The 21,866-nt window shown below is 38.6% G+C and overlaps 1 protein-coding gene across 2 annotated transcripts; it reads left to right on the top strand.

Annotated features, from left to right (window-relative positions):
- Positions 1 to 7,200: 7,200 nt before the first annotated feature.
- On the top strand, positions 7,201 to 20,548 carry CBX1 (chromobox 1). 2 transcript variants are annotated; one of them, XM_032236911.1, is made up of 6 exons: positions 7,201 to 7,402; positions 8,713 to 8,836; positions 14,033 to 14,203; positions 15,230 to 15,407; positions 16,185 to 16,279; positions 19,283 to 20,548. In XM_032236911.1, exons 3-6 carry the CDS (start codon positions 14,064 to 14,066, stop codon positions 19,425 to 19,427), a joined length of 558 nt encoding a protein of 185 aa, XP_032092802.1. In that variant the 5' UTR covers positions 7,201 to 7,402; positions 8,713 to 8,836; positions 14,033 to 14,063; the 3' UTR covers positions 19,428 to 20,548. The 2 variants fall into 2 exon arrangements, with proteins under 2 accessions (XP_032092802.1, XP_032092801.1); XM_032236910.1 differs by lacking the exon at positions 8,713 to 8,836.
- The last annotated feature ends 1,318 nt before the right edge of the window (positions 20,549 to 21,866 follow it).

Below are 21,866 nucleotides of genomic sequence, written 5' to 3'. Positions count from 1 at the left end.
CATCATATTCTTATGCATGTCAGTGCTGTGTGTGAGGTAATTTAAGGTGGTTCTGACAATGTTGTCAGCATCTTCATATCCGGTCACATGGGCAGCAAACCACTCCCACAAAGGAGGCCACACCCACAGAGTAGGTTTGAACAATTTTTGAAACCCACCACTGGAAATACTAATTTATATTCTAAGCCCAAAATGAGAAGTATTCAAACTACTATATAATACTAATAATTGACATTCAAATTTTAGGAAGATACTCAAGAGTCAACAATTGATTGCAGGAGAAATTTGGGGTCATAAGAATGATAACCAGAAAGCACCTGTATGATCTATGACTTTTGATTATGAATTGAAGGGAAACAAAAGAAAATCTAATTTATCTGTACTACTGTACCATGTAGTAGACAACTAGTTTGAAATATGTAAATAAAACTGATTGTATTCCTTGGATCTATTCCTCCAAACCAGTTTACTTGATAAAGCCATCCCTACCCCATAGCCTATACTTGATTAGAAAATCCTTGCAGTGTTGCAACTGTCTCCAAATTCAGCTTTATCCAGACACTTTTTATTCTTGACCTTTTCCCTGACTCTTCATGATTTGTAAATTAACCTTGGGAATTCCTTTGTCTAGAAGTTACTGTGCTGTATCCCTCTGTTTCTCCAAGCTACAATGTCTGGGATATACTTAAGAGCTGACCAGCTGCTACAATGATATAGGTAGGGAAGTAGTCGCAAGATTTTGGGGCTGATTCAACTTTTAGAGGCTGTATATATAAGAGAGGCTCTATGAGTGTCTTTCTCTCCATGTGTGCTTCTATGCTGTAGTTGATGACTGATTGCCTGACTTTGTCTAAACATATATGTATATATATATGTGTGTGGTGCGTGTGTGGGTGTTGTGTGTATATCTAGATATATAATATATATAATATATATATATAATATAATATATATATATATATTATATAATATAATCTTCCTTATAGGTAAACCACTATTGAAAGATAAACCTCTGTTTACTGTATTTTGCTCCTGGGTTGTCTCAAAATAGTCACACTGTGCGCACTCTGACACACAGGGCTAATGAAAATGGTTGTGACTGTTAGAGAGTATCATGTCTTCAGAATGAATCACCTCAGAATCTGGAACAAGGACCTTAGCCACTGTTTAAAATGAGTCAGGTTTTGTGTTTATATTTTTAAATTATCCATGCAGGAGAACCCATGTCAAATTTAGGATTCAGATTGAACCTTACTATGTTCCACTTGCCTCCTTCAGTTACCAACTATCCTTTCTCTTCACTTTCCTCTTTAAGTATTAGCAAATTTCTGCAGATTGGTAACAAATTTAGTTCTGCATTCTATAATTCTTTACTGAATTTGTTTGGCTTTCTCATGATGGGTATTTTGATGAGCTAGGAAGGAGGAAAATGGTCAACTTCACATGGCTATCAAAATTGCCTGAATTTTTCACTTTTACATTGACAGCTGTTGGTATTTAAAAATGGGGTGGGGGAATATGTCATACCTGGACAATGTCTTTACTATCCAGATCACTTATTTCTCATTTATTCTATATTGATTTTCTGAAACTGGAATAATTCTTATATAGTTACTGCAGTTGTTTGAATATAGATAGACCTATGCCAATCTCTGCCTAATGAGAAATGTATGTAATTTAAGGACTTCTTCTCTTAACATTTATCACAAGAATTACAGATTTTACACTTTTCCATATAAATTTTCAATAATGTGCTCTTTTCATGCCAATAGAAACACTCTTAAGCTTGCCCAAAATTACTGTCAGGTTCATGTGTGACTGATGTTTTTCCATAGAACTCTTGCAGAATGATATTTTTTTTTGCCTGCAGTAGGCAAGATAGCCTTAACTACTATGTTATACCTTACATTTACAGGTCTTTGGCTTTTATTTGCAGACCATGTTTGAAAAATATTGTACACTTGGAGGTGCATCCTGCTATGAAAGTAAGCTAGTTTTGTAATTTTGTTCTTTTCAGTGAGATGTACTTCATCAAAACAATTCATCTGATTTCTTGAACTCCTGATCCACAATGAAAAGAATACAGTAAGTATTCTTGCTAAAGTAAGAGCTTCCCATAACAATATCAGATCTCAATAATGAAGCTATTATGGTACATTAAGAAGTTTTCTCATAATTACAGTATCTCAGTTGGACTTTGATTTCACTTTTTTTCCTGTACAGATATAACTGAAAACCCTCTACATCAAATATTGTCATCAGCAGCACTTTTTCTATTTGACCATATTTTTGTTCTGTTTTTAACAGGATTCTGCATTTTCTGTTGCTTACTCTTCTACATATTGTACAGATCTGCTCTGTTGGACTCTGTTGGGCAGACCCTATTTTTGCATGGCTTTGACCTGTTACATGGAGAAAGTTTTATCATTTCAAGGAAATTGACATTTTTGGGGACAAATTTATTCTTGGACAGGTTATTCTTGGACAAGGTTATTCCTGAAGCTATTACTATGGTCACACACATATATTCCCATACTTCCTAGATGTTAAGTTTGTCCAAGAGACAATAACGAGCCAGTTTGGTCTAGTGATTAAGAAATTCCAACAAATGGCTATCCACTCTCTTCTTGAAAAACTTCAGTGATGTAGCATCCAAAATTCTGGAGGTAAGCTGTTTCACTGAGTAGTGTTTGCATGCCTCTTAGAATCCCATGAAGTGCAATGGTGACAAATAAGTCAATCAGTCAGTCATCAGTCAATCAATCAATCAATCAATCAGTAAATTAATAACTTGTTCCCACTGTCAGGAAATCTCTCTTTAGTTCTAGGTAGGATCTTTCTTTAATGATTTTGTTCTGTCCCCAGGTGCTTTGGAGAATAGGTTGATCCCCTCTTCTCTTTGACAGCTCCTTGAGTACTGGAAAACTGTTATCATGTCACCCCTCATCTTTCTCTTTGTTGGACTAGACATACTCATTCCCTCAGTCGTTCATCATATGGTTTAGCTTACAGATCTTTTTCATCTTCATTGCTTTTCTTTCACTCTTTCTAGGGTCCAAATATCTTTTCTGTATCATGATGATCAGCATTCCAAGCTTGGTCTGACCAGTACAGTATAAAGTGGTATTATCACCTGACATGATCTTGAAACTATCACTTTGTTGATGCAGTCTAAGACTTGCATTAGCCTTTTGGCAGTTGCAGTACTCTTCTGGCTCATACTTAAGTGGTGGTTACTAGGACACCTAGATCCTTCTCACAGTTCATTCCCCCCCCCAAAAACCTTTCACTCTTAAAACATCTAAATTGAGAGGATTAGAAAATTCTAATCATATCCATTGCTAAAATGGTTGTGTTGCCTAAAAGAATTGAGTATTTGAATATTACAAATTAATTTAACAATTCCAAATAAAAACCACAGCTGTTATTTAACGTGGGTTTATGCAACCGCTGACTATTAAAAAAAAAGAACTGAGAACTCAAAAATTGCCATAGTAAAATAATGTTGTGCTGTTAGGAGCTAGGTTTCTAGGTTGCAAAATTCCATTGCCATGTTAGGTAATATCAGCAATGGAAAAGATGTGAGGAAATAAGTTTTCCTGATTGGCAAGATTGTGAATATCTTTCTGTTATGTCAGTTATGTTCATGATAGAGTGGAGGAGTTCCATGTGTGGCAGTTAGTTTACATGCCAATGAATATATGTGAGTTTCCTGTGTGGCAGTTAATTTATATGAATATCTTTTGATAGAGTCATAAATAGAGTTTAAGTTTTATGCTGTTTATTGCAGCATAGTTGGAGGGCCAGGCTTCTAGGAATTGTCTTGCATTTTTCATCCTGGCTGATTTCAAAACCTCTACTTCTGGTTCCACCACAAAACCACGGAGTACAAAATCGCGCTCGACGAAAGCGCACATTTGACGTCATCACAGTGTGACGAAAACATCGCGCTGTGATGGAAAAATGTAAAAATAAAGCGAAAACCTTACCCTAACCCCCCCAAACCTAACCCTAAACCTAACCCTTAACCTAACCCTAAATCTAACCCTAAACCTAACCGTTAACGTAACGCTAAACCTAACGCTAACCCTTAACCTAACGCTAAACGTAACCCTAACGCTCTAAACCTAACCCTAACCCTTAACCTAACCCTAACCCTAAACCTAACCCTTACCTTTATGTGAATCGGCTTGCTTTAATTTTAATTTTATTTCAATTTTTAATTTTTTTCGTCGCGCTGTGATGATGTCACATGCGCGCTTTCATCGAGCGCGATTTGTCCTCCGCGGTTTTGACGGGTCACGCTACTTCTAACTCCAGAAGTTGCATGAGAGAACTGTGCTCTTGTGTGGCCTTTAGACCTGCCCAGAATGAGTTTGTTCTGTTTCTCTTATTTAATTTTTTAATTATTTGATCTTTTTTACATAATACATAGAATCACATATGATTGGACTGTATTTTTTAAACATATGATTTATTTATATCATTTATTCAGGGGTGGGAGATGACACACCAGCAGTTCAGCATTTTCCGAATTTTTGACTTGCCAAGCCCAAAGATTTTGCCATCCATGGCCTAGAATATATGCTCCATGGATTTATTGGCATAGTTATTCTAGTAACCTGGTGGTGGTCTTTGAAATTGCATTTATGTAAGACAGGGCAATCCTTTGGTAAGCTGACTTGTCTATGCTATTTCAATGAGTGATATGAACTTTTTGATGAAGGGCAGGGGTGGGCTTTAAAAATTTCAGAAACGGGTTTTCTGCCTGGTTGCTGGATAAGTGTGGCCATGGTGGGCATGGCCTTCTCGGCCTCCTGCACCGTATGGAAGAGGGTGTTTTCATTTCCCCCAGCTCTGGAGGCTTTCCTTGAGTCTCTAGGAGGGCAAAACCGCCTCCCTCAGGCTCTGGAGGCCCTCTGGAGGCCTGAAACCTCCAGGAGGCCTGTTTCCCCCCTCCCCAAGCCCCGCATGGAGCCTGTACTTATCTCACATCCAAAATGGACAGTGTGGAGCAGAGGTGGTTCCTACCAGTTCGGCCGAACCAGTAGTTGTATGCTGGCCTGGGTTGCAGAACCGGTACGCTGGCTGGCCATGCCCCCAAACCGGTCCCCCAGTTGCCGCTCGCTCACCCTGCCCCACCCAGTCTCTGCTCTGCAGCTTGCCTGCCTGAAGTGCTGCGCCCCTGATCTGTTTGCCAGGTGAGTCTGCAAGTAGCAGCTTAGCTAGCTGCCCCTGCCTGCTTCCCCATGGTCCTGTCATGCTTCCCTGGCTTCCACAAGGCCTTCCTGGCATCCCTGTGGCTAGCTTGAAAAGGCAGGCAAGCAGAATGCCTTGTGGAAAGCAGGCAAGCATGGCAGGGCTGCAGGGAAGGGAGCAAGCAGCCTACTACCATCCATGCGGCCCTCCCCCGCTTCCCTGTCTTTCACAGTCTTTTTGGTGTCCCTGGGACCAGCTTTGAAAGGCAGGCACACAGAAAGCTAGGTGAAAGGCAGGCAAGCATGTTGGGGCCACAGGAAGGGAGCAAGCAGCCTACTCACTTCCCCACAGCCCTGCCATGCTTGCCTGCCTTCCATGTGGCCTTTCTGGCGGTCCCCTATGCCCGCTTGCCTTCCTGGGTCAGCGTCCAACCCGGCCTCGGTGGTTGGTGGTTGGGCGGCCCTTGGTGGAAATGCAGATGCTGCGTTGGAGCTGAGAGGAGTGTGGCAGTGGTGCTGTGGAAGGGCAAGTATACATCTCGGGTTGCTGCACATGCACCTGTCCCATTTCTGCAAAGGCACAGCTCCCCCGCTACAGGATGATCCAAAAGGGGATGGGGATGCTGCAGAAAAGGCTGCTTTCTATCCAGGAATGCGTGCCTTCTGTGCCGGTTCTGCGGGACTTCAGGCTTCAAAGCAGCCCACTGGCTTCCTACCTGGCCACCTGCCTGCTCTCTTTGCAGATCAGCCTGCTGACTGCTGAACTCTGGGAACTCGGAGGAAGTAGAGTCGGCTGCAGAGCCGCTTCCCATTGGGAAGCGGAGAAGTGCGAAATCAGCCAGTGGGCGGTGGGCAGCAGCCCCTCATGTGGGGATCAGGCCAGGCCCATCTGCAGAGCCCATCACCCTTTCTCTTCAGCCTGGGTGGCGCCACTTCATCTTGGCAAAGACCAGGTTGCTGCACTTGGTAGTCGTGCGGCTAGCCGGAACAGGACATGGCACGGGCAGACAGACTGATGCAGCCCACGGCGAGATGGCCCTGGCCAAGCGATCACCACCCCTCCCCACCAACAGGGGCCGCCTTGGCCACCGCCTCCGTGTGCTGTGCTTGAAAGGGACCACCACCGCCACTCTTGCCTCCCTCCCTCACTACCTGGCGGCAGACGTCTGCATTCTCTCCCGGAGCACCGCCGTAGAACCGGCGTTCGCTTTCTTCCTTCTCCTGCCGCAAAACAAAAGCAAGCAGCGCCTGATTCAGGCAGAACCGGCAGCAACCAACCTCTGCCTCGCATCCTGGACATAAATTGTTTCAACTCCTATCCTCAAAATGACACTATACAGCACTGCACACCAAGACAACTAGACACAAGAACAGTTTTTGACCGAAATGTCATCACTCTGCTAAACAAATAATTCACTCACCACTGTCAAACTATCCACTAAGGCTGCATTACTATTACTATTAGTCTTCTAATTGTTCCTATCACCTATCTCATCCCACTTATGACTGCAGGACTGTAACTTTGTTGCTTGTATCCTTATGATTTATATTGATATTATTTCCTATTTACTTATTTGTACGCTCTGACTATCATTAAGTATTGTATCTTATGATTCTTGACGAATGTATCTTGTGTTTTTATCATACTTGGCCAATAAAGAATTCTATTCTATTTTCTAGGAACTAAAATCTATGGAATCAATTATATAAGATGAAATTATTAAAAACAAATCAAGTTGACAGTGTAATGAAACAAAACCGGCTCCTTGGGAAAGATTATGTTAACCCTAATCATCCAGAGTTGCCCAAAATTCTAAACTTCGTCTTTGTTTTCATGAACAAGTCTCATTTTTCCTTCTAAAAAAAAATACGTAGGCTGATTTAGATTAAGTCTATGAGCAGGGTAGGAAAAAACAATATCCGGTCCAGGATGCCGCGGGGTAGGATAACTTCGAAAGCCTTAAAAAAAGGGGGGGGCGTCGACTTGCCGAGAGCATTGCATCTCGGCGGGTAGAGGGTTTCAGCGCTCTTTTGTTTGGCGGAGGCGGATCGAACGCGAGAGGCCCTTTTCCTAGCCGTTGCTCCTCTTACTTCAGAAGCGGGGACCTGCTCTTTCGCCCACTGCAGCCGAGGCTCCTCCGCTTCTCCGTGCTTCTTTTTATCTTTACATTTCCACTTGTGGGGTCTTGGCGAGGCTAACCAAGGTAAAGAGGGGAGAAGGGAGCAGGGTGGAGGGCTGCCAGATAACTCGCGCGCGGCTTATGAGGGCGAAGCGGCCATATTGGGGGTGGGCTGCAAAGGTTTCCAGAGGGGTTTCTGGAGATCTCGAGATCTTGCAGGATTCTAAACGGTCTTCCGCCGGTGGGGGGGAGGGGGAACGAAACGTATAATATGGCTGAGGTTAGAAACCTAATTTGGCCTTAAAGGGGAAGGACAAGAAACTGATACGCGACGGATTATGGCGGCGCACTTCGCCTGAAGAAGTTGCATAGCATAGCATAGCCTTTATTGTCATTGTACAAAATAATACAAGGAAATTGGCTTTAGCCTCAGACTAAAGTAGGTTTTAGGCTGAGTAAGGCAGACGAGGTATGTATACTACTGTATTCAGATGCACTGTAAAACATAGCAGGCGATGGAGGGCTGTACAGGATATCGTTGGTGGGACGTGCTTTTCAGAAACAAATATTGAATGTGTAATTGAAAATGTTAAATGTGTGCTTCATACCGGTGAAATGGAGGATTAATTATGTAAAGAGGTTGGGGAATAGGAGAGAAAGATGAAAGTGTTGGGTTTCAAATAGATGAACACCTGATGTGGGGGTGGGGGGGATCCAGTCTTTCTGACTGAGAAAGATGCTCCAAAAGAAAACTAGCGAGTTCTTGGAGGCTTCTCTTTTTTATTGGAGAGAAATATAAGCAGGGATGGAGTAGATTTGTATCTTCAGGAACTAAGTTGGATTTTTTACCCTTAAGATTGGTGGAGAGTATGACATTTCATTTCATTTTTCTGTAGATAACATGTACACTATAGAGACTTGCATAGCCCTAGACATTCCCAAAAGCTGTTGATAGTGAGAAGAATCTGTTCAATGAATACATGACATTATTTGGAGCATAGTCAAGCCGCTTCTTGCTGGTTAGCAAGAAGTCAGTAGATCTTGAAAGAATTGGTAAAAAGAACCTCCAGGTCTATGTCTTAAAAATTGATGTGAAATGTATTTATGATGGTGGAATATTATTACAAATACATTTATGGAACTACACATAGGATATATTAAATATTTGTGATAGATTATGCTGTAAAATACTAACTTGTATTTTTTTTACTACATTTTGGTCAGGAGTTTGCTTTTGTCATACTTTATCATCAGTACAACTAGATCAGACATGTACTATATTAACTGATCTAAGGTAACTTGTAGTATTCTTATCTGACTTGAGCCTAGGTTTCCCCAGTTCAGGTTTAATACTCTATTCGTTTACAACATTGATGTATGTTTAATGCACCTAGGTATGCAGATCCAAAGAGTTAAACAGACACTCTCAGTGATGCTGATAAGAGCAGTATCTGCAACCCTGCTCAATTGTTTCAGGAGCCCTTCATTGAACACTCAATCATTTTGCTGCTCCTGATAGTAAGTACTTGCTCCTGGGATTTCAGTATTAATTCATGTTCACAAGGTTAGTTTACAGTATAATAAACCATGAAACCCTAAATTGCAAATGTAACAGTATGAACTTGAATATAATGTGTTATGGTTAAGATGGTTGGACAAGAACCAGAGAGACCCAGGTTCAAGTCTGCATTCATTGGGTAGATAGTTACTCACCTTGGTCAGGATGTGAAAATAAAATGGGATGAGAGTACAGGTAGTCCTCAACTTAGGACCACAATTGCTAGCAAGGCATTAAGTGAATGATGTTCCATTTTATAACTTTTTTGCCACAGTTGTTAAACTGTGAATTATGAGTTATTAAGTGAATCATATGGTTTTAAGTGAATCATATGGTTAAGTGAATTTGACAATAAATTATTATAGTGTATGGCAGTTATCCAGTTATGTTATTGGTTTGAGCTCCAAGCTTGATGATTTGGTTGCAAACGTTTTGTCCCCATTCGAGGAGACCTTCAGTGCGCTTTGGATTGTGCTTGTCTAGGGGAGTACTGGCCTTTAAATTCCTTTCCGAGTGTGGTTTGATTTTGGGTTGTGATTGGCTGTCTGTAGTTGCTGAGTCATAGTCCTTGGTTTTAAATACCATCTCTGTTATCAGGTGCCTGAGTTTTGATCATGTGACCCTGAGATGCTGCAATGGTTGTAAGTGTTTAAACTTGCCATAAATCACTATTTTCAATGCCATTGTAACTTCAAACATACATAAAATAAATGATTGTAAGTCAAGGAATATCTGTATTATGTGTATCAATTTGAACTACCAGGAAAAAGTGATGTTCGCATTCCAGATACATAGGGATTCTATAAATACTTTACTTTGAACTCTTGTCAGTCTGCAGAAGTTTAATCCAATTCATTAGTTGCTCTCTTGCGTTGTTATCAGTTAATCTTTTCTCCTCTTAACATACCCAGGTTTAAATGAAAACTCAGATATATACATAGTCCATTAGAACTGATATCCTTATGAAAGATTACAGCACTTTTCTCTGCAAAAAAACAAGGAAAATGGATCACTCATTATCCAATATAATTGTTTATGTGTTAATAATATGGACCAAGAACTAGTAACCTATTACCAATATTCAGCATTTTATGCTTAGAAACGATTAATAATTGAAAATGAATTCATTCTTACATTAACTAATTATTAGTTAATATTATGCCCATTTCCTCTTCACTTTTCTACTTAGATACTATAATTAGATCTAGATACCTGGCAGTATTTTTGGGCAAGATTGATGAGAAGGAAATTTGTAGGATAATTAAATGAAAATATGTTTGCATTGAGTATCTAATGGGAATTTAATTGTGGTGCAATATAGGGTCATGAAATAAAATTAGTAAGCAATTTGTAGGGCTCCCTCCCATAATAATAAAAATAAATGAACTATGCTGCACATTTGAAATTATAGCGCAAGCTTGTGTTGTATCATTATAACCTCTTGTTACAGCAATCGTTATTTATTTTGAAAATAAATTGCAAATATTTGACTTCATTTTCCATTTTATAGTTATTTACATACTTTGATTGTCTTGATATCTTAAATGCTGCCTACTTAAACTATACACTTTTGTTTTTGTTTGGTTTCTATTACAGGTAGTCTTTGGCTTGCAGTCATTTTCTTAGTGACCATTCAAAGTTGCAGTGGCATTGAAGAGTGACTTATGTCTGTTTTTCACACATACAAATGTTGCAACATCTCCTTGGTCATGTGATCAAAATTCAGATGCTTGGCAACTGGTTCATATTTGTGACAGTTGCCATGTGCCAGGATCATGTGGTCATCTTTGCGAGCTTCCGACAACCAAAGTCAATAGCATAGTCAAATTCACTTTACAGCTCTGTAACTTAACAACTGCAGTGATTCACTTAACTGTGGCAAGAAAGGTCATAAAATGGAAGAGAACTCATTTAACTGTCTAATTTAGCAACATAAATTTTGGGCTCAGTTGTGGTCATAAGTCAAGGTCTACCTGTATATGAATAAGGAAACTTAATTGCTGTTTCAGTTATATGTGATCAAATAACCTCAATGCATTTTGAAGTATATGGTTTTGGTGATGGGGAAATTAATTTATTAGAGAATTGTAGAGTGACAAATGGATATAAAGGAGAAGAGAAAGTAAAACATGTAGAAAGGATAATTTCATAGTAAAAGTATATAGTTGAAGCCAAAAAAGGAAATAATTAAAATATTTTTTTAATGCTAAGATGAATTATATTGGGAGAAGGAAGTTTTGCCAACATACATACCCTATCGTAAAGCTATTCTGCATTTTTATTATAAAGTAGGCATTTTGAAGCAGGAGATTAAGGAGAGGAAAATATAATTGAATCCTCTCCTTAAGCTTTTCTTCTTTCAAGAATCTGGAGGAGGCAGATGAGGAAATGGAAGCTAAGTAAGGAAAATATTTTACATCTTTCTGTACAGATTATGCTCCTTCTGGTTAACAGCATTTTTATTGAAAGGAATGTGTCATATTGGGAAAAAAAGATAAATTTGTTTTTATATTCCTTGAAAAGCGCAATCATATTAGAGTAATCACATTTCACAGATATGTGAACATTAAAAGCTGTAGCCTTTCCCATCTATTTCTGTAATGGGAAGTACCGTTAGATAAAAGGCTAGAGAAATGTTATGTTTCCTGAACGCATGCCATCTCTTTAGCACAAAAGTTTGGTGTATCATGGAAAAGTAATTAATTGAAATGATAAGTTTTGACAAATGTCTTGCTTACAATATCATTTTACACACTATAGAAAGCTGAAAATTATCTGTAAGTATCTGGAAACCTTGAGCCAGGCGGGAGGTGATTAAGCAGGGAAATAGCCTCAAGACCTTGTGCAACTTCAAGAGATAAACCTGACTCTTCTTGAATTTCATGGAACCTTATTTAGTTCTTAAGAGAAGTCAGGCAGTCTGGAGACATTGTTGTACTTGTGGAACATAAACTTAATTGTTTTCTAGGATATCCATCTCATTATGACTTTGGACTATTCTGAGTTTTGGCATCACAAAGACTATTAAATCTATATAAAAGTGTATGTCCTCCCTTTCCTGTTTGAGCGGAATAGTATATGATAGAAATAGAAATAAGCCTAGTTCAAGGAAATTCAGATGCCTTGGTTAAATCCATATGCAAGTACTGGTAGAAAATTAATTCTGTCTTCACTTAATTGCATTAATTTGAATTACGTATTTTTGGTGTATAAGACGCAACTCCCTCCCAAGTAGGTGGAAATGTCTGTGTGTCTTACAGAGCGAATATTGCTGAAGCCCACCCACCTGCCAGCCCTCACCCTTCTGGCCTCTGCCTCCCAGCAATTTGCCTCATTTCAGCAAACAGCTGGTCAGCTTAGTACAGCCTGATTAGCATGAGCAGCTGATCAGTCTGCCTCCCAGAATACCACAAATCAGGTGTCCAGGCTGCAGGGACTGTCTGTACCTTTGGGCACCCCATTTTTGGCTTCAGCGTGCCCCATTTCACTCTGTTCCAGGCAGCAGGGATAGGTGGCGGCAATCCCACTGCCTGGAACAGGGCCAAAAATGGCACACGGAGGCGGAAAATGGAATGTGCAGAAATGGTGGCGGCGGCAATCTGCAGCCGGGAACAGTTGATAGACGGTATTCTGGGAGGCCGATACAACTGCCAATCAGCTGCTCATGCTAAATCAAGTTGTGCTGAAACTGACCAGGCTCTTTGCTGCAAGGAGGCAATTGCTGGGAGGCAGAAGCAGATTATTTTCTTGTTTTCCTCCCCAAAAGCTAGGTGCGTCTATACTCCAGAGTGTTTTATAGTCTAAAAATACAGTAGTTTTGATGTAGCTCTATAATTTACTTATTTAATCATGTATATTTTATTTTGCTTTGAAATAGTAATGCATGAAAGGAATTCTCAGGTGCTTCAAACTTAGAAATTGAAAAGACCAAGTCATACAAAGAAAGGGAGTACAGACAGAAAAAGATTGTTAGTGTGCCAAGAATGTTAAAAACCCATGCTACATTCAGAACAGCTCAAAACTAGAGCTCCCACCATTTGGAAGCCAGTTTAAGCTTAATAAAATGTGTTTAGAAATTTTCTTCCTTCTCAGCCCCTGTTCATAGGCATCTCCCTAGCTAACCATTCATCATTACAAACTAGACCCTTTTCTAAACCCTAGCTGTGCTTTTGTCTGTTTTTATCAGACCCCAACTGAGACAAGTGTATCCTCCTGCTGTGACATGTTTTGTCTGCAGGAGGCCTTTTCTTTTTCCAGTAGATTGTAATTCTTCATTTCCAATAGACGCAAGCTGTTTAATCTAGTTTGCTTGCTGGATGCACTTATGTTGTTCCTACTATTTGATAATGTTATCTTCCTCTCTTCTTATCAAACTATTGTTCTATCATAAGTAGAGAACCTGTTGGTTTTTCTGAGAATAGCAAAAAAAGAATGTGATGGCTAATATTTCTTGCTTTGAACATAAAATTCATTCTGAGAAATTTAAAGTTGAAACATAATGCTGTTCCCTGCAGTGTATTCTGTTCTTGGAATAAAAACTAAGTTGCATAGAACTGTTATAGTCATCTGTCTGTAACTGTTGCCTTAGTTGCATGTGCCATTCTGGTAGAATCAGATCCCAGAGTTGATCTGTATGTCCCATTAATTAAAAAGGACTATGCTATTGAATCAAATCATCACAGATGATGGACATATGAAAGCCATTCAGCAAAGCTTGGGTTTATGTCCTAGTGGTCCTGTATTGCAGGCTAATTCTGCCCATAGCCTGAAGTTTGATCCTGAAGGGCTCAAGATTAATTCAGCTTTCCATCCTTCCAAGGTTGGTAAAATGAGGGCTCAGAATGTTGGGGGTAATATGCTGACATTGTAAACTGCCCAGAGAGTGCTGTAAAGACTGTAGGGTGGTATATAAGTCTAACTGTTATTGCAATAATGTAGATATTTGTAGACCATAGATGTTGATAAGACTTACATATTTCATGTGTGTTCTTGTGATTGTATTTCTACCTATGTAAACATCTTTGAGTTTAATTTTTTCATTATTGTTTTATGGTAGAAAAGAATATAGCAACTTCTATTTAGTATTGCTGATGTAGTTCCAAAAGATTTCCAATCAGCATTTTCATTCCTGATGTCTCTTTCATTTTCTGTAACAGCCTCCTTTAAACCGCAAAGCTGGCGAGCACAATGGGAAAAAAGCAAAACAAGAAGAAAGTGGAGGAGGTCTTGGAAGAGGAAGAAGAGGAATATGTGGTGGAGAAAGTTCTTGACAGGCGGGTAGTGAAAGGCAAAGTGGAATACCTGCTTAAGTGGAAAGGCTTTTCAGAGTAAGGCTACTTCCTTTATTTTGTAGTTCTATTGAAAGATCGGCTGACTTCGGTTTTTCAGACCTTGTATTGACATTCCATTGTGCTTATTTCTTAGAATGATGGTTTTTTAAAAATCCAGTTTAATTTTTAAAAAAATCTTACCTTGTGGTAATGTACTTCAACTGGTAGATTGAACTTTAAAACCTGCCCCACTCTGTTTTTAAACATTTTATATTTGTTTATGTTATCTTAGTTGTACCTTGGCAGACCTCAGGCAATGTGACACTTTAGGAAAAGATGTGGTAATATGAACCATGGTATATGTTCCTGCAGGATAATAATGTATTTAAAAATCAGATGTAGATTGATTTTCCCCAAAGAGTACCTTCCAATTTGCACAGTTCTTTGTTCACATTTTAGTTATGTTGGTGAGATATCCAGATGTTTCTATGTTTTTCCAGGGATGTATTTACTGTCCCTGTCATACATGCTCAGAGGGGCACTTGAATACATGGGCTATCCAAAACTGCTTGTCCTCCAAGAGTATTACATAAACTATGTGTTTATTAGTAATGAGGAAAATGAAAAAAAACTGTTCTGCCTTAGTTATTAATGCACAAAAGCTTGAGCCCCCTCCCCAATCCGTATTTTAATTCTCACTTCATAAAACAAGACTCACACAAATAACAAAACCACTGATATCCTGGTAATTTGATTCTGTTTGTCATCAGATACCCTATGTATATCATGCAACATTACTTCTGCTTTAGTTCAAATTAAACCATATTCCCAGGAGTTGTAACTTGTTTATGTATAGGGAAAGTTTTTTATGTACTCATAAAAATGTCAGCAATTACGACAGGTTTAAAATAAAAGGCTTGTGCAAATTCTATAGATTTAATACTTTTCCATTTATAGAAAGTACTCTTAAATTATGCAAAGCATTTCCAGGTCTCATAATCAGTCAGATATTTTTTCTGATTATATATGATAGAAATATAAAAAATGATAGTTACAAACTTTGGTATTTTGGCTGCATTGCAGTGAAGATAATACATGGGAGCCAGAGGAGAATCTCGATTGCCCTGACCTAATTGCAGAATTCCTGCAATCCCAGAAAACAGCACATGAAACTGACAAGTCAGAGGGAAGCAAGCGCAAAGCTGAGTCAGATTCTGAGGATAGGGGGGAAGAAAGTAGACCAAAGAAAAAAAGAGAAGAGGTAAGTCAGATTCCTTCAACATACGATCCACTCAAGATTACTTATGTCTTTATAGTTAAAGAGAAAAAAAGAATTAGATAGACATTTTAAATAGAGGGGCATAATTATAGTTTACAGAAATACAGTATACATCTTTGAGATGCAGAAAAATCTAAAATAACTCTTGCTGCCTGTTATTTTGAAGAACTTTATTCATTCCCCCAGATTTATTGCTTTATCTTGTTCATCATTCTTTCAGGTACTTAGCATTTATATTTCAGTTTTTACCTCCTTTTCTGTTTTTTTCTGTTTATAGTTATATTTTTTCCCATTCATTCTTGGAAGTGTAGCTAAACTCCCAATTTATAGCTGTAAAACTTTAATAGCAATATAATATAGTTGTTATCCCATTAATATTTATATAAAGCCCATTGTTTCATTAGTGCCTAGAATTTCAAGGAATACATGATCTCTGATAGCTGCCATTAAGGAAGAGATCAGTTCACAAAAATGATAGCTCAACTTTATTTAATTTTGCTAAAGGTCTGTCCTTAAAATTACCTGAGATTAGGGTTCATGAAATCAAACAATTTTGAGCAATATAAATTCCAAACGTTTAACACTATATTTATGATATCATTCTTAATTTAGGATTCCTTCATTTCTAGAGTATAGCAGAAACCATTTTCTGGAAGTAATGTTTTGTATTACCTGTGGGTCCATATTAAATTCAGTGCTTGATCTGTTTGTGTTAAACTCTAAAAGCCGCAATAATAAAATTTCTATTTCGCTCTTTAGGCTGAAAAGCCTCGAGGGTTTGCAAGAGGGTTTGAGCCAGAACGGATTATTGGTGCCACAGATTCCAGTGGGGAGCTCATGTTCCTAATGAAATGGTAAATTTGTTCTTTAAATTTTGAAGCTCGCATTGCACATCTTCAAATAGAAATATGAGTAAATGTTGAGGAAATTCTGTGACATAATGTATATAATAATGACTTGCCCCAACATTACTGAGACTTTTATTGTTTTAATTTTGTTTGCCCCTGGCAGAATTTAAGCTCTTGAGTTTGTTGACAGTTGGAATGGCAGTTAACTGCCTCATTGTTCCCACTTTTATGATGGCTTCTCACATTGCCGCATCCCCATGGTCATGTGATCAAGAATTTGGGGCTAGCATGTATTAATGATAATTGCACTGATCAGGAATGATGTGTTGGCTTTTGACAAGCAAAGTCAATGGGAGAAGCCAGATTCACTTATTGACCACATGATTCACTTAATAACTGCAGTGATTAGCTTAACCACCATGGCAGAAATGGGATATGATAAATATAACTGTCTTGCTTACCAACATAAATGTTGTGCTCAATTGTGGTCATAAGTCTAGTACTACCAATACTGTAGTCTGATCTGGCTTTAAATTTCCATTTAAGAAAGAAAAACATAATTAAAATAATTTAAAAAAACATAATTATTTGTATAAGATCTGAGAAGTGATTTCTCAATTTAGAGACCAGCCATCTTTCATTACAATTGTTTTATTAGTAATATTAAGTATAAGCCAGTAGAACACTTAATGAGTGAATTATGAAATATTTCTTGTTCCAAAAGAGTCACATCTTGGGAATCCCAGGTAAGATAAATGTGATATTGTGAAGAATAAGAAAATTCAGCTTCTGTCTCTGGAATGAAGTGTTTTGCATATAACTACAAACCTTCAAAATCTGATTTTGCTAAATTACAGGTAGTCCTTGACTTACAATTGATCATTTAACAACTTTCAAAACTACAGTGATCTCAGAAAGGTTGCTTTATGTGTCTGTAAAACACTTATGACCATTGTAAAACATCATGCTATCCTCATGTGATATACAGTCCATCTTCACGTGATCACAAGCCAGATGCTTGGCAACCTGTTCGTACTTGCAACCGGTTGTCTGGGATCCTACAATCTTGTGGTAGCCATTTGATGCTAGCTTCCCAAAAAGTCAGTAGAGAAGCAGGCAAGGAAGATTGCAAGCTACTGCCAAAAGGATCCCCTCTGGTCTCTGAGGCTGACTGAAGGATATGCCTACTGGGGAATAGAAATCTCAGTTCTGTGTGGAGCTGAGATTTCCAGCACAACAAAAGATTTCTCCTCCCCTCTGTCCACTGGGAGGAATTCTTTCGCTGGGCTGCAGAAACAGTTACATTCACTTAATATCTCCCCCTGGGAGTGGGAGGAATCTTTGTCAGGTTGCAGCGCCTAAAAAATATAGCTCCATTTCTGCAGCCCAGTTAAAGATTTCTCTCCAATAAACCCTCTCCCTGCCCCGAGGCCTCCATGATCCTTATCTAAGACTATTCACTTAACGACCCAGGAGATTGCTTAATAGCAACAACTGGGAGTACCAGGATTGTGGTCATTGAACAAAGTTGTCATATGGATCTCTCACTTAACTGTACACTCAACTACCAAGATTTCAGTCCCAATGGTGATCCTAGATTGAGGATTATCTATACCTGTGATGGTGAAACTGGCAAGCATGCGCAGGTGGCATGCAGAGCCACATCTGCCGGCATGCAAGTTATCAGCTCCAGGGTGCTTGCGTTTGTCGGCCAGCTGATTTTTGCCTTCCAGAGGGCCGGGGTAGGATGTTTTCACCCTCCCCAGGCTTCAGGAAAGCCGCCGGAGCGTGGAGAGGGTGAAAAACAACCCCAACAGGCCAACCAGAAGTTTGGAAATGATCCGTTTCTGGCTTCTGGGGGGGGCAGGGGAAGCCATTTTTGCCCTCCCCAGGCTCCAAGAAAGCCTCGGAGAGCATGGGGAGGACGAAAAATGGGCCCAGCCCTCCCCAGGCTCTGGAGGCTTTCCTGAAGCCCTCCCCCCCCCCCCGAGGAAATACCAAGCTCAGCTTGGAGAGTAGTAGTACAGTGCACATGGGGGGGAGTTGTGCAAGCATGCGCATATGGGTGGGCGCTTTGCATTATGGGTGCTGGCACACATGCTATTGCGTGCGCACTCCATTTTGGGCACCCAACAACAAAAAGGTTAGTCATCACCAATCTATACACAGAATCCTTGATTTATGCACTTAATGACTGAAATTAAGGTGTATTTTCAGAGGTACTTAAAATCTGTTTTCGGAGTTACAATGGGCAGAAATAGAAATAGGCATGCAGTCATGTAATTGTATCTTGGGTGCTTGGCAACTCACCTTTACAACCATTTTCCACATCCTATGGTCACATGACTGTAATTTCCCCAAAGAAATTGCCTGTTTCCAGCATTTAGTTTTGGTTTCCAGAAAAATTTCCCATTGGGGAAAATGAATTTGCTTAATAACTGTGTGTTTGCTTGATGACCACCATTAAAAAAGCAGTCATAAGTTTGAATCTGGTCACAGGATATCTCAAGTTATGACCTCAACAATTTAACATTAATTTCAGGCTCAATTATGGCCGTAAGTCAAGAACTACTTGTATAGTTTCTAGCATCCCTCATTGATAGTCATGCTGAATAAACCAATAGAAATCCAAATAATGTTTACTTTTGCAGTCCGAGGGTCACAATTTACTTCTTTGGTCTAAAGACAGTTACAGCTGCAAATATAGAGGTTGAAGTATGATGTCATAATATTGTTGCACTTTAATGGGGTGCTCCTCAACCCCTACAATTACAAAATATCCAGTGAGTTATCTTTTAAATTAGAGGGAGGGAAATAAAAATGGTTGTAGTTGCTGCCAGAAAACATTGGCATATGTCACAACTTTAAACAATACATTCCATCAATTTATCATTGAGATGACACAACATAATGACCATCTATATTTTAAAAAAGGATTTTAACATGAATAGATCTTTATCATTCCTTGTGCGATAAATATTTAACTCTTTTTTTCTCTTGATTATATAGGAAAAACTCAGATGAAGCTGATCTTGTTCCTGCCAAGGAAGCTAACATCAAGTGTCCACAAGTGGTCATCTCATTTTATGAGGAAAGGCTCACATGGCACTCTTATCCCTCAGAGGACGATGATAAGAAGGATGACAAGAATTAATCTGTTTGTCCTTCTGTCCTCATCCCTCCTTTGGCTGACTTTTGTATTAAAATACCAGACTATGGGTTTGAACATAAGGGAGAAGTGAAGAAGCTCTTGGCTGAGGAGGATGCCTTCTGTAGAAACGGGACAAGATTTCTCCCTATGACAGTGTGTTTATGTTTATATATATATGTATATGTATAAAACATATATATTCATATAACATATATATTCATAATCTGTCACCTTGATTGGAAGAACGAAGGCCACCAACAGAAACAGCAAGTGGAGGTGGTATGTTCTCTAAAGATCACCTGCAATTTGCAGCCTTTTTCTCAAATAGTGTTAACTGCATTTTTAGCATGTGTGTGTAGGTTTCATTCCTTTTTTGGGTATTATTTGTGTATTGTTGGGGTGGGAAGTGTAGGTATGTTCCAACTCACTTGAGACAAAGAGTGGCTCACAGTATTCTATAGAGTCTCATTTTAAAAAAAAAACTGCAATTAAAATAAGTTACTCTTAATTGAATAAAATTACTCAGTTTTGACATGTTGGAGCAAATGTGTCTTAAGTGTTAAAATTAACAATTGAGACTGCTAATACAAGAATTATCATTGCATCTAAAATTAGAGAAGATGAAAATTTAGACCCTGTAGTTGAACAGTCAACACCTTATTCTAAATAATGTTTCTTTATGCATCTTTTTAATATCTTTTCCCACAGAATTACTTTTTAACTTTCCTGTATGTATGTGAACTTGAGAATCTAAATGAGTGGCATCAAGAAGAAACCAGAAGAAAAAACTTTCTACAGCACAAATAAGTTGCAGAATATTCTGTAAACACTTTGTCAGACTTGGGCATTTATTATTACTTTCTTTGTCTTGGCCTGCCACCAATTTCAATTTAATAAAACTTCTGTTTTTACAAAGGACATAATTTTACCAATAAATTTGCTCAAATCCTAGTAAGCCACCAACTCCTTCACAGAGCAGTATGTACGTAGAAATGTATTGTACAAATCTTTTTTAAGATAAAGCATGTGTAGGCTTCTGTGAAAATGTTGTCTAAAACTTAAGTGTTTGGATTTAACTTCATAATGACCTGTCTTTTTGTCTTAATAAAATTTTAGATTTATAATCCTGACCTTTTTTTTCTTTTCTCTCTAAGCAAGGTCTTCCTTGCAGGTATTTCATAATGGGACATGAATCTAGAATTTAGAGGAAAATACATGGCTTTAAATTTGTTCATGACATTGTACAGTATACATCATGTAGACAATTATGTGTTGTTACTATAAGATATGGAATGACAAAGTACCTGTTTAGTGTACTACAAATGGTACTTTGTAGAAGAGAGGCCCAAAACATCTTAAAGCTAAGACATGCCATTTCTTATTCTTGCTTCTAATTAGTTAAGTATATCCTGTTTATCCCCAAAATAAGACCCAACCAAAGCATAAGCCCTAGCATTTTTCAAACTGCTCGTAATGTAAGCCCTACCCCAAAAATAAACCTGTTCAGATTTTTAGTCAGATGGACACATTTAGTAGTTTTCCCGAAAATAGACTCTACCAAAAAATAAGCCCTAATGCATCTTTTGAAGCAAAAGTTAATATAAGGCCTGGTCTTATTATGGAGAAAACATGGGTAGCTATGTTGTAATAGTTATGTTGTGAGTGTTGTAATGCCCTTCTGGGTTTTTTTAAATTTAAATTTACTTTTATTAATTTACGTTACCTTTTAATTAGTAGCTTCTGCATTTTCTCTGGAAAAAACTAAGAACCTATTACACACAGCTTAACATGCTATCTATAAGCACCACCACCCCTATGACCTGGAAAGCTAGTAAGCAAGCAAGAAAAAGCCATAATCTTAAAGCATTACTAAGATTTCTTTCTGTAACTTTTTTTCTTAAATGGCAATGGAGAAATCAGAGCCTGCCCAAATTTTGGGGAAGGGCAAATTTACACATTGTAAATTTGTATCCAAAGGACTTATCTTGCTGTCATGCAACAAATTGAACAAGAGAACAGAATGTTAATATTGGAACAGTTCTTGATGCCTAGTGAACTTGTTCTATAAGTGACATAAACATTCATGGGTTAAATGGAGACTGTTACACCTATAAAGTGTATTAAGACACAGGAATATCCGACTTCTCCAGGACCTAGCCATGTGTAATTACATTACAATTTAGCAAATCTATGCTAAAATCTTTAATATTTGTTTTCTACACAATAGGTTGCCTGACAACACATGCTAGTGAAGATACAAACTGAATTGAAAGTGTGGATGACACAAGCTAAGGGAATCAAAATGGAAGTTGTGATCTAGATGTCTACATGGTAGTTAACATTGGAGAAGAAAGTAATGCACATTCAGCATATCCCTGGATACATTACTCCAGGAACAATACTATCTTTAGTGCGCAAAAAAAAAAAAAAAAAAAAGCTAGG

Source organism: Thamnophis elegans, chromosome Z (genome assembly GCF_009769535.1).
Source record: "Thamnophis elegans isolate rThaEle1 chromosome Z, rThaEle1.pri, whole genome shotgun sequence".
In the NCBI taxonomy this organism is placed as follows: domain Eukaryota; kingdom Metazoa; phylum Chordata; class Lepidosauria; order Squamata; family Colubridae; genus Thamnophis; species Thamnophis elegans.
This window is presented reverse-complemented; position numbering and strand designations above follow the sequence as displayed.

What these genes read in the sequence shown, in the direction of transcription:
- CBX1 (XM_032236910.1), top strand. Translation starts at nt 14,064, where the DNA reads ATGGGAAAAAAGCAAAACAAGAAGAAAGTGGAGGAGGTCTTGGAAGAG. An exon ending in AAGTGGAAAGGCTTTTCAGA is followed by an intron (nt 14,204 to 15,229) that starts GTAAGGCTACTT and finishes GCTGCATTGCAG; the next exon opens with TGAAGATAATACATGGGAGC. An exon ending in CTCATGTTCCTAATGAAATG is followed by an intron (nt 16,280 to 19,282) that starts GTAAATTTGTTC and finishes TTGATTATATAG; the next exon opens with GAAAAACTCAGATGAAGCTG.